This window comes from Mus pahari, chromosome X, assembly GCF_900095145.1.
Source record: "Mus pahari chromosome X, PAHARI_EIJ_v1.1, whole genome shotgun sequence".
NCBI classification, from domain to species: Eukaryota; Metazoa; Chordata; class Mammalia; order Rodentia; family Muridae; genus Mus; species Mus pahari.
Genome location: NC_034613.1, coordinates 122,761,171 through 122,778,527, shown reverse-complemented (window position 1 = coordinate 122,778,527; position 17,357 = coordinate 122,761,171). Strand labels below are relative to the sequence as shown.

General features: G+C 36.6%; 1 protein-coding gene across 1 annotated transcript in view; it reads right to left on the bottom strand.

The window, feature by feature from the left end:
- Alg13 (ALG13 UDP-N-acetylglucosaminyltransferase subunit) overlaps positions 1–17,357 on the bottom strand; it is a 54,555-nt gene that overhangs the window by 12,311 nt on the left and 24,887 nt on the right. The window contains 12 exon segments of the mRNA XM_021188813.2: positions 4,567–4,732; positions 7,129–7,197; positions 8,948–9,003; positions 9,108–9,140; positions 9,728–9,848; positions 10,341–10,482; positions 10,870–10,983; positions 11,550–11,796; positions 12,900–13,027; positions 14,465–14,565; positions 15,098–15,162; positions 16,190–16,298. Coding sequence (XP_021044472.1) covers positions 4,567–4,732; positions 7,129–7,197; positions 8,948–9,003; positions 9,108–9,140; positions 9,728–9,848; positions 10,341–10,482; positions 10,870–10,983; positions 11,550–11,796; positions 12,900–13,027; positions 14,465–14,565; positions 15,098–15,162; positions 16,190–16,298 — 1,351 coding nt within the window.

Here is a 17,357-nt window from a genome sequence, read left to right as displayed (position 1 = left end):
GAGGCCAGCCTGGTCTACAAAGTGAGTCCCAGGACAGCCAAGGCTATACAGAGAAACCCTGTCTCAAAAAAACAAACAAAGAATATAAGGAACTTTAAATCATGAATTTCCAGTTCTAAGGAGGCACAGAATCTAAAAAAATGGACTAGATACAATATTTTATCCCTGTAATGTCTATATTCATTACTATACTTTAAAATTATTCATCTAAGAGTTTCAGTTTTTGTACAAAATTAAAATGTCTTTTTCTGCATATTAAAACCCCTATAGGGTTAAGAGCACTGACTCCTCTTCCGGAGGTCCCAAGTTCAAATCCCAGCAACCACATGGTGGCTCACAACCACCCGTAATGAGATCAGATGCCCTCCTCTGGTGTGTCTGAAGACAGCTACAGTGTACTTACATATAATAAATAAATTAAAAAACAAACAAACAAAAAACCCTATAAAGTGTTTCCAGCCTAGTAAAAATAGCTATTTTCATGTAATATACTACTTAAAATGTGATATTTTGATAAATGTTAAATGATGTGACCCTTGAAATTTAACTAGATAATTGTCAATTTAAAAAATGAAGTGCCAAACATTAAAACTGTTTTATCTACATTGTATTTTTAACATTAAAAGGCATAAGTGGTTTCATCTTATCATTCAATAAGGCATTAAATTCAAAGCTCTCACACACGGAGATGAGCTTAAAAACAAACCACAGGCTGAGTTTGCTGCTCTGGAAATTTAGCAAGAATGAATGTACTTTGCCTTCATTCCCTGGCAATGCTAATAGTACATTCATATACACCTTATATACAATTACATGCTAATAGTAATAGTAGATGTATCTATAGATGACACCAAAGCAAAAGCAATTTCATAAACAGGTTTTCCTTTTTGGGAATGGGAGAGATGAAGAAACAATCCTGTTTTGATTGTAGTGTTGCTTACATAACAGCGCACTTGCAAAAAGTTCACAGAACTGAACAACAGAAAGTGAAACTTATTAAAGCTAAACTACATAGCAAATTTTAAAAACTTACATAACTCCTTTGGAGTTGTGCTATATATTTAGAAATGTCTACTTGTATAGTTTTAGAAAAATATTTTGATTACCAGAGTATCTACTAATGCTCAGATGTTTCTGTAAACATGGCTTTTCCAACAAAGTTGCTTTCCTTATTTCTTTTAAGTTAATACTCAAAACAAATCATACTAGGCTTTTTGGATCTGGCAGAACAAGATTATAATATCAGCTACCTAAATAGGCAAAGCAGAAAGATCTCAAATTCAAAGCCTGCCTGGGCTACACAGTAAGCTCAGGGCCAGCCTAGGCAATATAGTGAGAATACACTGAAGAATTAAATGTGAAAACATAGCTAGGGGTAGCTTAGTACTAAGTGCTGGACTAGCATGCACAAGGCCCTAGGTTTAATGGACAGTACCAAGAAAATGAAATAAGATCAAGTACCCAAAACCAGAAATATTTGCTTACATGTGTGTCTGTGCACAACAGGCATACCTAGTACCCTCAAAGGCCAGAAAAGCATCAAATCTTCTTTATCATGTGGTTGCTGGGAATCAAACCCAGGTCCTCTAGAAGAGCAGTGAGTGCCCTTAATTAACCATTGAGCCATCTCTCTAGTTGCCTATTAAAAATACTTTTTGATTGTACAAACAGTCTCTATGCTGCTAAGTTCAGTAGCTACTAGTTAAACATGGCTTTTTGAACACCTGTACTGACTTAAAAACTAACGGTGTATTTAATTGACACACGGAGATTATCACATTTCACTACATACCTCTAGATAATTCTTCAATAAAGGTTCATAAGAAAAATAATGAGTCTAGCATGCTATCCATTATGCTTGAAAATCTCTCTAGCAGATTAGAAAATGTTGGTTCATGGATCCTTTGAGTATTTTTATTTACATTTGTTTGTTTTGTAGGGAAGAGTAGGCTAGCATGCCATAGCATGTGGTACGATCAGGAAACAATTTTCATGATTCTCTTCCACCATGTTGTTTCCTGGGATTGAACTCAGGTCATCAGCCTTAAAGAAGTGTTTTAAAGGCTTAGCCATCTTGCCAGCTTTGTTTGTATGTTGTAAATTTCATTTCATATTCTCCCTAAAATATTGCTGTCAAAATTGTTAAAGCTTTATTATAATATTCCCTTCTATTTCATATAAATTCTCAAAAGAAATTATTTTTTCTTTGAAGTCTGGAATATATCTGAATGTTGGATATTCTGGGTTGATATTCTCATCTCTGCAGGGTGCTATTATGCATGTCTCAAAGTTCTTATGTTTTTTAGTTTCAATAAAGTTTCCTAAATTATACATCTAGTATTTGCTTCACTCCCCTCAGTATTCTCCTTCAGGGATTTGTATCAAAACTTGATCTCTTTTACCTATCTGCATCCCACTACTTTCTAATCATTCTCTTTGATTTCTTTTTTTTTGTTTTTTTTTGTTTTTTTTGTTTTTGAGACAGGGTTTCTCTGTATAGCCCTGGCTGTCCTGGAACTCACTTTGTAGACCAGGCTGGCCTCGAACTCAGAAATCCACCTGCCTCTGCCTCCCAAGTGCTGGGATTAAAGGCGTGCGCCACCACGCCCGGCTCTCTCTTTGATTTCTTAAGTAGAGATCCTTTCTTGTATCCTCATTTGTTTTGAGGCATTTGTGTACCATATATATCAACCTAGGCTCTTGATACTTTTCATTATTGAAATGATCTGCTCTAGTTCTCTTAACTGTCATTTCACATGACTTTCTAATTCTACCTTGTCATTAAAATCTTGTGGTATTTTCTTAATATCTTTGCCTCATTTTGAATTTTTTTGGTATTTTTCTACATCTGTTTTATTTAATAGGTATATTTTTGACATGCATTTACTATCAGGAGGGGTAGTCTGACATTTTCTTTAGACACCAGTATAGAACATTCAACCTAAATGTTTCACTTACGTTTACATTCATGTGAACTTTCTCTTCATAAAATTGAAAATGAGGTAAGGTATGAGGTGGCTTTCCCAACTCTCTAAGTTCCCTCTCATTGTATTTGTGCAGGATTCAAAAATGTGATTTTTATAGAATTCACTGTTCTATTCTCAGCTCCTTCTTTCTGAACCCCATCTTTTCCTCCATCCTGATCAATTTTATCCCTCTACTCCCAGCCGTTCTCTTTACTGAGAAATGCTATCCTGAAAGAGTACTCTGTGGGTTCTTAGAAGCTAAACTGTTCTAATCCTTTCTACCAAATGCCACCTGCATTTCACTAAGTAAAAGATTAAACCTTTTCCCATGATTCCAAATTGACCATTCCACCTTCTAAGTAAATTCTTTTGTGTGTGGGGGTGGGGGAGTTGTTTTTTCGAAACAGGGTTTCTCTGCTTAGCACTGGTTGATGTGAATCTCACTCTGTAGACCAACTAGTTTGACCTTGATCTCAAGAGACCCACCTGCCTCTACGCCCTGCCTGGTACAGTTGCTAAATGTGTGGCACCATTAATGTCTTTTTTGTTGTTTACTGTAGTTGTTTGGGTGCGTTTTTGTTCTGTTGAGACAGGGTTCCTCTGTGTAGCCCTCTGGCTGTCCCGAACTCTACGTAAACTAAGCGGGTCTTGAACTCAAGATATCCTCCTGCCTGTTCCTCCAGTTCTTGAAATAAAGGTGTACACACTATGCATGGCTCATAGTGAATTCTTTTTTTTTTTAGGACTTTGTAATGGTTATCAGATCACCTAGTTTTGTTAGAGATGTTCTATGGATCTGGACTTTATTTTTTCCATTTTTTAGGGGACCCAGATGGAAAAGCTATGCTAGTACAACCACTTTCTGAAAACTCTAAAACCTTAAATTATATTATCTCACTAGAATTGAGCAACTACTCCATAAATAGGTAATATTTGTTGGCATTCCCAAGCTCAAAGTAACTTGTATCCATAATGTATTCAAAAATCACACAGCTAATATGTAGTAAAACCAGGGCTATAATATTGCAGATTTCTTAAGTTCTATTAAAGCTTACTATTTATTATGACAGTCACAGGATAGAGTTATTATATGGGTTCGATCTTTATAACAAATTTTGGGAAATTTACTATTTCTATGTCAATCCTTAAGTAATAAAACATAATTTAAGGGGCTAGCAAGATGGCTCAGTAGGTAGAAGAAATTGCTATACAAAGCTAATGACATAGTTTAAACCTGAAATTCACATAAAGTAAAATCAACTCCAGAGTTTCCTCCAGCCTTAGCACCTTCATCTCTGCCCCATATACACATTAAGGACAAGATTTACAAAAGAACTCAAAGTTGTAGGAATAGTACAAGATCTCTAACTACCCACTAAGTAGCAAAGGGCAAGTATAAAATTGCCCTATTACCAAAACAAAAAAAAATCAGAATTTAAGCTTACTATCACTGAATCCTTAGTGATGTAACAACCATTTTAAGTAAAATTGATATATCTATTTCTTTAAATTACAATACTATCTAGTAACTAGAATAACAGTATGTGCATACTCATACGTAGAAAAAGGTTTCCAAAGTAAATCAACACTAATAACCTACCTGGACTATCTTGTGCAGGTGGAGGTACGAAGACAGGTTGTACGGCATTCTGTGAAGAAACATCAGAGGTACTAATAGCTTGATTATCTCCTGCACAGTTCGATATGACTGGAACTGGAACATGGCTCGCCCAAGAAACTGCAATAGCTGCAGAATTTTCTAACACCTATAAGTGGAAGAACGATTAGAATTCTTAAGTTTGGTTTCTCAAACCGTATCTCTTTCTTCCCCTTAACCTAACTTCAGGAAATTATAATTTCTTTGTTGACAAAACAATGAGAAACCAATTTTCATACAAACCATATATAAAGTTACTTCGTTTGCAAATCTCTGACTACACTGAGAGCTATGTTTCTTTCTGTAAAGATAATAAACTGATTAATAACAAAACCATAAATCCATCAAGTTGTGCATGATAGAAAGTTTCCCTCCAACTACTGTTCTTTATCTGTCTAGTTGCCATGTTCCTAAAATGGTAACTTCTCAGGCTCTACAGCTTTGTAATATAGATTCATTTCCATTTATACATATATTTACCCACAAAATATTTAAGTACAACAGATGCTTTTGTATTTAAGTGTATGAATGCTTTTGTATTTAAGTGAATGAAGTTTTTTCTTTTTTCTTTTTTTTCAAGATTTATTTATTTATTATATGTAAGTACACTGTGGGTGTCTTCAGACACTCCAGAAGAGGGCGTCAGATCTTGTTACGGATGGTTGTGAGCCACCATATGGTTGCTGGGATTTGAACTCTGGACCTTCGGAAGAGCAGTCGGGTGCTCTTACCCACTGAGCCATCTCACCAGCCCATGAAGTTTTTTCTTAAGGTACAATATTCTTCAAGAGAACCTAGTATTTTCTCAGGGCATATGTTATATATAAATGTGTGTAAACCAGTCAGAATGGCTAAGATCCTCGCACATGCTGGCGAGGATGTGGAGAAAGAGGAACACTCCACCATTGCTGGTGGGATTGTAAGCTTGTACAACCACTCTGGAAGTCAGTATGGCTATTCCTCAGAAAATTAGACATAGTACTACCGGAGGATCCAGCAATACCTCTTCTGGGCATATACCTAGATGTTCCAACTGGTAATAAGGACACATGCTCCACTATGTTCCTAACAGCCTTATTTATAATAGCCAGAAGCTGGAAAGAACCCACATGTCCCTCAACAAAGGAATGGATACAGCAAATGTGGTACATTTACACAATGTATTAAAAACAATGAATTTATGAAATTCTTGGGCAAATGGATGGATCTAGAGGATATCATCCTGAGTGAGGTAACCCAATCACAAAAGAAGTCACTAGATATGCACTCACTGATAAGTGGATATTAGCCCAGAAACTTAGAATACCCAAGATACATTTTGCAAAACACAAGAAAATCAAGAAGAAAGAAGACAAACATGTGGATACTTTATTCCTCCTTAGAATAGGGAACAAAATACCCATGGAAGGAGTTACAAAGTTTCGTCTTAGCACGAAAGGATGGACCATCTAGAGACTACCCCACCTGGGGATCCATCCCATAATCAGCCACCAAACCCAGACACTATTGCATATGCTAGCAAGAATTCGCTGAAAGGACCCTGATATGTCCCTTATGAGGCTATGCCAGTGGATGGCAAATATAGAAGTGGATGCTCACAGTCACTTATTGGATGGAACACAGGAGAAAGTACCCAAGGAGCTGAAGGGGTCTGCAACCCTATAGGTGGAGCAACAATATGAACTAACCAGTACCCCCTGAGCTCGTGTCTCTAGCTGCATATGTAGCAGAAGATGGCCTAATCGGCCATCATTGGGAAGAGAGTCTTGCAAACTTTATATGCCCCAGTACAGGGGAACACCAGGGTGGGTAGGGGAGCAGGGCGGGGGGGGGGTACAGAGAACTTTCGGGATAGCATTTGAAATGTAAATAAAGAAAGTATCTAATAAAAAAATATAAAAAATGTGTGTAAATATAACAAGACAAATATCAAACTAACAAAATTCAAGATTCTTCAACACCATCTCCCTTGGCAGCTTTCATTTTTCACTCCTACAGCATCACTCTTACCCAGTCTAATCATCTACTAGGTTCTGGTTAATCTTTACATTACCTCTGGGCCATATGCACTACTCCTAAAAATGTTCTCAGCCCAGAGTATCGATACTTTTCCTCTTTCCTCAATTGCTCCTTCTCATTTTCAAAACTGAGATAATCTACTGACTGTATCCTAATGCTGGTCTCATACATTTCCTTTTCAGGTACCTTTATAAATGCAAACTCCCAATTCATATTTCAGTAAACAGGAGACTTGGAAAGTAATTTACTATTGACTAATTTATAACAAGTTCACAGCAGATCATAAAATAGTATCTGAAACAGGTACTTAATTGATTTGAAAAACAAATGTATTATTAATCACTGTGCCAGGTAACAGAAGGCACAGTAATACTTAGTGAAATATAAGCATCTGCTCAGAATTATGATGAAGGCAAAGAAAAGGGAAAATTTGTTTTCTTCTATTTAGCTCACTGTAAATAACTGTTTATTAACACTGAAGATTACCTTCTGGGGGTAGTTGTATGAGTTAACTGTGTCTTGAGGCACAGAACATGGTCCACTGTCCTGAAGAGTCTTTAATAAATACAGAAATATAATTGAATAAGGGAAACTAAGAAACAAAAAGGAATTTTCACTTTCTTTCCTATCCTCTAGTCTCATACCCAGCCCTGTAGCAGCCTGTTTACAGGTGGCTTTCCTTCCATACTATGCCCAACCCTGGTGACCACATAAAGACTTGATGTGGACCCAGCTTTCCTCCTTCCTGTGGGCCCTCTCACCCATAACCAATCAATCCCCATTCTTTTCTGTCAGCTCCAATACCTCAAAACACTTTTTACGTGGTTCCCACAGTGGTGTAACCTGACGGAGGTAATTCGCACTAACCTTCCTGCTCTATATTACCATCTCCCATCTCCACATTCCAGTCTCACCCTCAGCCAGGTTGCTTACAGGTGTCCCTCCTACCTCAACTCCATTCACTGGAGACTCCAACTCAGACCCAAGTTCCCCCTAACCCTTTCATCCTTGTCTCTTCAAATTATTCTTTGCCTTACCCTCAATCTACTTGCAAGATTCCCTCATCCCACCACACACCCAACTAACTTCCTAAGTGATGGTTAGGCACTACTGCTGAAGGCAAAACCTACAGATCTCACTGACATGGAGAAGTTGAACTGGTGCCTAACTAAAATCTTCAGTTCTACTGCCTAGTAGTGTTCACAGTACTGGGAATTATTCTATTATAGGCTACCAGAGTAAAAAAGTAACTATCAACCCAGATACAAACCCTTCACTCTACAACAGTGACCAGGCTGTGATAAGCTGGTTCAACAATGGCACAATGAACATTGCAGCATAATCAACAGCAACTGGAGTCAAAACTCTAATTTTCTTACAATTTTATTAACTTTTCTATAAAAATTAAGATCTCTGCAAACATTGTGATGTTTGTCTCAAAATAAGAATTGAAATAAAATATAACACATTACATCTCATTCTTGGATGAAATTATTTCACGGAAAAATTTCTCAAGGTGTGGCTCCTACATCAGTACTTGATACTAAGAGTACTTGCAATCAAGTAAGAAGAACTGAGGAAGAACAAAGCAAATCTAAGTAGTATATCTATCTAAAAAGGAATTATCAATATGGCTGATATGCAGAATCTGAATAAATTAACTTCTTAGCTAAAAAAATAAAAAACAAATCAAAAGCTAGAAACAAAATCTGTGCACGTATAACAAAATAATTTTTGGGTCTCAAATTTCCTTTAGGATGTAGGACATGCACCGGATACGGTGTCATTTGCCTTTAATCTCAGCACTCAAGAGAGAAAGGCAACCAGATCTTGGAGCTCAAGGATAGCCTGGGCTTAAGTTTCATGACAGCCAGAGCTATATATATGGAGACCCTGTCTCAAAACACCCAAATAAACAAAAAACCAAAAACAATGTAGAATGCAAAAGTCACTCACTTTCTAAGAACTCTTGTTCAAGTCCTACTTCTAAATAAAGGAAAGAACGCTTTGGAATAATTAACCCCGACAATTCTTATTCTTAATAATATCAAAGTATTGCCAACGTTCTGCTTTCTAGACAGAGAGAAGTTAGGCTCTTTAGTAGGCTCTGCTTTTGGCAGATGAAATGAAAAATGTCAGTGTCCTCTCCAGTGCCAGGACACCATTTACTACTTTTTAGTTTCTGCCTTGCAATAATGAATAAAGGCCACATCAAAGTCCCTAAGGAGGCTCTCCTACAGAGTGCTACTGTGTCTTTACTATGAAGTATATGAGCTATTCACATTTGTTACCATTAAATACCTACCAGGTTTGCTGTAGATACAGTTGTAGTATACACACTGGAAGTATCATAGCCTTGTTCTAGATGATATCACCAAAGATTAAAAAAAAAGAAAGAGCATTATTTTTAGTTCAAAACATCATAAATAATGAAGAATATCAAATTAACTCTAGATCTCACTGACCTGAAGAATAAAGATAATCTCCATGATACCCTCCTAGAAAACAGAAATATGTGTTTACAAATCTTTTTAACATGACAGACCAAAATCTTTTTCTTGAGTTTTACAGGCATATTTTCACAACTAAAATACAAATACATGTATGGTGGTTTGAGCTTTCCTTTTAGTCAACAGAAGACAAGGTAGGCTGTCAAAAGTAGAAGTTTCTGCTCAAATTTTTCTTAGGTCTCAAGAATGTTTTCTTCTATGTATGTACCAGAGATAATGTTTGAACTATCTTTTTTAATAAAGTCACTTAAAATGCTTCATACTTCCTTAATGTATACAATTCTTTATTGGAATGGATGACATATAACATTCAATAAATGTTAAAATGTTTTGAATTTAAGTAAAAAAAAAAGCGTTTTGGGTTATCTGGGTTCTGGGGGTTGGAAGTTAAGCTCCTCAGATTTGCATAGCAGCACTTATACCCACTGAAGCACCTTACCACCCTCAATCTTAGACTTCTTTCAAGTTACTAAAAAAGGTGGTATGAAACATCAAACATATTTCTAAGTTCTGATATAAAAATGCTACAGCAATCATCTTTTCAAAGAGTACTTACTTAGCACTAACGGACTCACCATTATCACAGTGGTCATTACTGTCTCTGGAATTCAAAGGTGGTTTGCATGAGTTATAGCCCTGCCTTGCAACACAGTATCCTGAAGTAGCAGGAACCATTGTAGTGGGACCACCATTGTTCTGTACCAAAGAAAGATATATACAACACAGAATTACTCCTGTATTAGCCAGAAAAAAAGACTAGAAGGATGCTCTAAAAGTGAGTTAATAGAAACTAAATTCTGATATACTATTTAAGAGAAATATGTGGCTGTTTTAATATTTTAGAATCCAAATAGGTGAAGCAAGAAAACAGAAAATTATAGTTCACATATATGCCAGACTGCTTAAATCTCTTATTTTCTTCTCAGTAGTAGCTTTAAAACATGTCTTTTCATAACTTTAAAGCTCTAAGGTGATGGCTTTACAGTATATGAGGATTTTTACTAAGTTCTTCATACAAAAATCCTAAAAATTAGGGCTAAGGATATAGTACAGAGGTAGAACCTCTTACATGTGCAAGGCCCTAGCTTTAATTCTTGGAGTTGGGTACGTGGGGGTGGAAATCATATATATAACATTTCTCCATAAAATCTTTAAAAAGCTTCTTCATTGAAGCTTTCACCAACTTACAGGTAAAGTTGAATAAGCAGTCTCATTCCCTTCTTCAAGTGCATAAAATGTAACAGTTTCTTCCACTCCATTCTCTGGAGCAAAACCGTATTGGCATCCCTTATTCATGCAATGCATCTGACGATGGCTACGCCTAAAAGAACTTAATTTGAAAATCAAAATGGAAAAATATGTTACATGGTAGTACTTTGCTTCTAATTTCTCAGTGAAAGATAAATATCTCAAAGCAGAGGTTTTCAGGTTTAACTTATGTGTATGTGTGCTTTGCTTGCATGTATCTATCTGTACACTGTGTGAGAGATCAGAAGAAGGCGTCATATCCCCTAGAACTACAGTTGTAGATAGTTGTTAGCTACCAAGTGGGTACTGGGAATTTAAACCCAGGTTCTCCCGAAGGACACTTTTAATCTCTAAGCCATCTCTCCAGTCACAAACTGAGGTTTTAGAAAGTTGGTGCACATTATCATTGTTAAGCAATAAAACCACACACAGATGTTTTCCCTTAACTTTCAACACTTTAAATACTCACCGAGACCTATAGGAGACATTATCATAGCTCTGGCAGCACTTTCTGCCTGTGCCAGAGCAAAACCCAACTTTAGGATTTGGCAAGTTTTGCTTGTTTATCAAGTGAGACGTATCCCTAGGAATAAACATAAAAATGATTATTTAATTCTTGCCAGTCTCAACAGTTAAGTAGAATTAACAAAGTTTTCTGAAAACATTCAACAAGAAAGATTTTGACTGGTATTGAGCCTATACAGTATTAATGGATACAAAGACATATTTTATGTAAATATTCATTTCAGATAGCATTCTATCTTTGAGCATCTCTTCAATTCTTCACATGTCTCTAGACAATAAAAATACAAATATGCCAATGGACAGTAAGGGTAATAATGCATCAGCACTATGTTCTCTACTATAAAAGTTGTAGATATCAATGCTACCATAACTCAAGTTTGGGAATTGTTTCTAAAAACCCAAAGAAAAGCCGGGCAGTGGCGGCGCATGCCTTTAATCCCAGCAATTGGGAGGCAGAGGCAGGAGGATTTCTGAGTTGAGGCCAGCCTGGTCTACAGAGTGAGTTCCAGGATAGCCAGGGCTACACAGAGAAACTCTGTCTCGAAAAACCAAAGACCAAAAAAAACCAAAACAAACCAACCAAAGACAAGACATACATTATAATGAAAATCAGTTCATTCTTACCTGGGCATCCCATATCCTCGACCTTGTCTTTGAGCTGAATGTTGAGGGTAAAAGTGTTGACTAGCCAGAATCTGGCCAGCTGTCTGAGAGTAGTACAGCAGAGGGTCGTGAGCATAATGCATGCTGTGCTGAATCCTAGATGGGACAAGGGGGTCCCCCCTGCTATAAGCCATGGTCATACAAATCTCTTTCCCTCGAAATTTCTTGAACATCTTCTTTCGTTGCTTCATGTTCATATCTGTCATAACTTTCAGAAGATACAAGTAAATAAGCTTTATAACCCAAGTAAAAGGCCCTGTACTTTGCTCGCAACATGCCTTAAAACTGTCAACTTTCCTTAGGAACAGATCAAAGTATATGAGTATAAGGTAGAAATTTATCTAGTTTTCAAGGATATACTTGAGCTTCTAGTTGGAAGGGCAAAAGAAACAGTTCATTTCGATGTTGATGGGTATTTAGATACTCAGCATTTCAACCCTTTCTTTAGTACTTGTAGATCTGGTCATCAAAAATACTGAGTCAGCCGGGCGTGGTAGCGCACGCCTTTAATCCCAGCACTCGGGAGTCAGAGGCAGGCGGATTTCTGAGTTCGAGGCCAGCCTGGTCTACAAAGTGAGTTCCAGGACAGCCAGGGCTATACAGAGAAACCCTGTCTCGAAAAACCNGAGGCCAGCCTGGTCTACAAAGTGAGTTCCAGGACAGCCAGGGCTATACAGAGAAACCCTGTCTCGAAAAACCAAAAAAAAAAAAAAAAAAAAATACTGAGTCATCTAATTACCAGCAATATTTTTTTCTCTAAAAAATTATAGTGAATACCTCTGGTTGCTTTTGAGATGTCTTTCAGCTTCTTTGAAAATATTTAAAATCTGTATCAATTTAAGTTTATATGAGGTCAACTCCCTCCTATAGAGTATATCTACCAATTCCTAAAGACAATTTTATTGTTACAACTGGGCAAGAGGCTATTAGAATCTATGGCACAGATGCTAAGGATCATTCTAGAATATGTAGGATAACCCTTCTCTCCACCAAACCATTAGCTATCGAAACACAGTAGTGTGGAAGAAATACTCCGCTATAACAGGATGTATGGTATACCTTTAAAAAGCACATTTTTTTCTTTTTGTTTTTTTGAGACAGGATCTCTCTGGGTAGCCCTGATTGTCCTGGAACTCACTCAATTAGACCAGGTTTATCTTGAATTCACCAAAAGCCACCTGCCTCTGCCTCCCAAGTACTAGGATTAAAGGCCTGTATCACCACTGCCCAGCTAAAAAGTACAATTATTTGTAAGTAAAATAAACTACAACAAAGAACAAAAACCACAAGAAAAACCTTTAGGATACAAACCTATTTCAGGGAAATAGCCTCCAGTTACAGTCGGATAACCTCTTCCATTACGAATTGGTAGGGCATTCCAGGAAGGAAGAAGTGCCACTTGGTTGACTGGTTTTACATGGGCCAGCGGAATTGAATGCCTTGAAGTGAAAGGTACATGACCCCATTATAACACACACTGAAATCTCATTCAATACACCAACATAGCCTTCTTACTTCACTTAAGCATATTATCATTTTCTGTTTTTCTTGGAAACAAGGTCTCATTATGTAGCTTTAGCTGACCTAGAACTCATTACATAGACCAGGCTGGCCTGAAACGCAAGAGATTTCCCTCTTCAGACTCCTGAGTGTTAGATTTAAAACATGTGCCATCACCCCTGGATCAAGTGCATTTTCATTAAGTCTGTTTACACTAGCTTTCTTATACATTTGTTGATTTTTTTTCTCCTTTATCTTAGACAATCTAAATGTAGTTTATATAACTTCACAGATGTTTTATAGTGTCTATCACATCCAAAAGAAATATTAAAGTATCGCCGGGCACATTTCTGAGTTCGAGGCCAGCCTGGTCTACAGAGCGAGTTCCAGGACAGCCAAGGCTATACAGAGAAACCCTTTCTTAAAAAAACAAAAAAACCTAAAAAAAAGAAAAGTAACGTATCCTTTACAAAGTATCAAACACTGTGTAGTGGTCTCATTTTTTTCTTGTCTGGGATTATAAAAGCTTGTTTTAGAACAAATCCTTTAGCCTGACGCTGACTACAAAATCAAAGCTGCCTGCACAACTAGTTAAGATTGTCTAAAAATAAAAGGTAATAATATCGGCTGGAGGGATGGCTCAGCAGTTAAGAGCACTGACTGCTCTTCAGAAGATCCTGAGTTCAATACCCAGCAACCACATGGTGGCTCACAACCATCTGTAAGGAGATCTGATGCCCTCTTCTGGTATGTCTGAAGACAGCTACAGTGTACTTAGATATATAAAAAAATCTTTTTAAAAAAATCTTTTTAAAAAAAGGTAGTAACATACATATAAATAACAATATATAAACTACAAAGGTTATATTCAGGGAATGCATACACACATGTGCATGTAATGAGAATTAAGGAAAAAAAGTTCATGAGCTTGATTAAAAGAGAGGTAGCATATGGTAGAATTTAGGGGGAAGAAAGGGAAGGAGGAAATGATGTAATTGTCATCTCAAAAAACAAAATACTTTAAAAAAGTAATAGCAAGGGCTGGGGAATACACCTATATTTATTTATTTACTTATTTATTTATTTTGGTTTTTCGAGACAGGGTTTCTCTGTATAGCCTTGGCTGTCCTGGAACTCACTCTGTAGACCAGGCTGGCCTCGAACTCAGAAATTCGACTGCCTCTGCCTCCCAAGTGCTGGGATTAAAGGAGTGTGCCACCACGCCCGGCTGATATTTCATTTTTTAACATTTACTTTTATTAATCAAAATAATTAGCTCAGCAGACAACAATCCTGGTTCTCTCAACTAGCATCCTGGAAATTCTCAATTTAATATGAGTAAGCACCTGGCAATTTTAATTGCTATACAGTCTTACCTTTCTGCAAATTCCTCAATGAAAACTACTACTGAATTTTTATCATTATCAATTTCCTGAATGTGACCATTATAATATTTTCCACCTGATTCCATGCAAACCTGAAAGACCGGAAAAGGGAGTCATATATTAATTCATCTGGTCTTGTCCATTGAAAAATCTGTGCTTAGTCAAACAACCATTTCTCCAAACATAATTCAATGCCTATTTCTTTAAAGTAACTGAGATCATGATGAGTCTATGGGGCATTTATCATCTTACCATCTAAGTGTCATAAAGTCTATAAATTAAAATATAACACAATACAAACAAGGAAATCTTTCTCTTAACATTTTGTAAAGAAGTCCTGATTGATGTCTCTGTTCCTATATTAAGGACCCAATCCAAAGCCTTAGACATGCTGGTCAAGTATTCTACCACTGAGCTATACCCTCAACTATTGTTTTATTCAGACAAGGTCTTAGTACAGCTATAAAGGCATAATGCATAAACATAAATGTATGATTTTCCTCCCTAGGCTTCCTAAATGCTAAGATGACAGGCAGAGATTACTAAGCCCAGGGTGATCAACTCACATTATTGACTTAAGGTACAATCTTATAGAAAGAAATCATCTTTGAAGAAGGCACTAACCAGACATTTGTCTCCTAAAAAGTAAAATCTTCCACCATACTCCACACACTCTGATTTTTGAAGTTCTATGAGAAGAAATAGATTATTAAAGTTCAATTTTAATTTATGCCTTTCTTACTGCACAGAATTTATCTCATTTACATGAACAAAATGTATTTGAAAATGCTATCATTAGAAGAAAAAATGTCCCAGAGAGCCATTCTAACAACATTGATGAATTATTACTTTGGTCAATTTATTAAACGACCCTCCCAGAATAGTTCTACACTGTAATGACTTCAGTACAAGTTTGTAATCTGATTAAACATGCAAGTCACAATTTTGAAAGTAATATCAAGCAGTCTCCTGCACATCTATTTATGTGGATTTCTTTTACTTACATTATATAAGGTCTTAACTTCATTCTAATTAACTATACTGAATTCATCAAAGTTCAAGGAGTTGAATTGAGACATTATATCCTTGTGGACATTATATTAAAGTCTAGTTTGATGAATTCAGTTATGTATCTGGAGCAATCAATAATCTATGATAAGAATTCTTTTTGTAAGTATGTTCTATAAAGAGCCAGACAGCAAATTTTAGATATTCTAAGCAACCACACTTTCAAAAGTACTCAATTCTGAGGCAGGTAAAAGCAGGTGAAGGCACTTGTCACTAAATACTCAAAATCTGTCCACTAGACAGATAACACCACACACCTTTAATCTCAGCACTTAGGAGGCAGAGGCAAGAGAGCTGAGTTCAAGGCCAACACAGTCTACATAACAATTTCCAGGACAGCCAGGACTACACAAAGAAACTATTTTTCAATAAAATAAAAAAAAGAGAGAACAAAATTTGTACTCTGATTTCCCACATAATCTACCATAGCACCTCATCTGACCATGTATACAGATACATACACAAAAAAATAAGCAAATGTAATTAATGAGACTAATCCATTCTATGAAACGTAATGAACAGAGGTTTGAATTATGTAATTTTCATGTCTTACAACTTCTTATAGTTTAATGAAACCATATCTTATTAGAAATAACTTGCAAAATAATCTCCTGTACCGATCAGGATTCAGTGGTATCCTTTTATTACCTTTTCTAGTGTCCAACCAAGCATCAAATTCCACATTTCGATAGATTTCTGGATCCAGAGCTTTCAGCACCTTATAGGGAAACAGCATCTTTGATGGACTTTCTAGAACCTGAAACAAAAATAGTGATGTTATAAACACATCATCTTTAAAATTAATCTTTTATGAGGAAGAATGAATGAAGATTCTTTTCTTCTTTTTAAACACTGGGGGACTGGAGAGATGGCTCAGTGGCTAAGAGCACTGACGACAGCCGGGCATGGTGGCGCACACCTTTAATCCCAGCACTCGGGAGGCAGAGGCAGGAGGATTTCTGAGTTCGAGGCCACCCTGGTCTACCAAGTGAGTTCCAGGACAGCCAAGGCTATACAGAGAAACCCTGTCTCAAAAAACAAAAAAAAACAAAAAACAAAAAAAAAAAAGCACTGATGGCTCTTCTACAGGTCCTGAGTTCAATTCCTAGCAACCACATGGTGGCTCACAACCATCTATCATGGGATCTAATGCCCACTTCTGGCCAGAGGGTATGCATGCATTAAATAAACAACAACAAAAAAACATACATAATTCCCCCTTTCCTTTGCTATTAAACAAAACATACCACAAAACTTTGCTATTTAAAAGCAATAGACTAAAAGAGCAAGACAGGCATAAAACCAACTAGGCTTTACATGTAGAAATATTTGCTTCTTCAACTTCAAGAAATGGTGATTACCACTTAATTTTATAATTATAGACCACTGTTGATAAAAATGAAGCAATGTCAGAATATTGATTACTACTAATTATCTATTAAATTTGTATTATTACTTTAATTTTAAAGCAAAAGCTATAAAATGCCTCAAGTGTTCACAAAGTCAGTTATGAAAATTCAAGTACTTAAGAATAAAACTACTGGGGGCTGGAGAGATGGCTTAGCGGTTAAGAGCATTGACTGCTCTTCTGAAGTTCAAATCCTGAGTTCAAATCCCAGCAACCACATGGTGGTTCACAACAACCTGTAATGAGATCTGATGCTCTCTTCTGGTGTGTCTGAAAACAGCTACAGTGTACTTACATATAAATCTTTTTTAAAAAAGTATAAAACTGAGCTGGGCGTGGTGGCGCACGCCTTTAATCCCAGCACTCGGGAGGCAGAGGCAGGCGGATTTCTGAGTTTGAGGCCAGCCT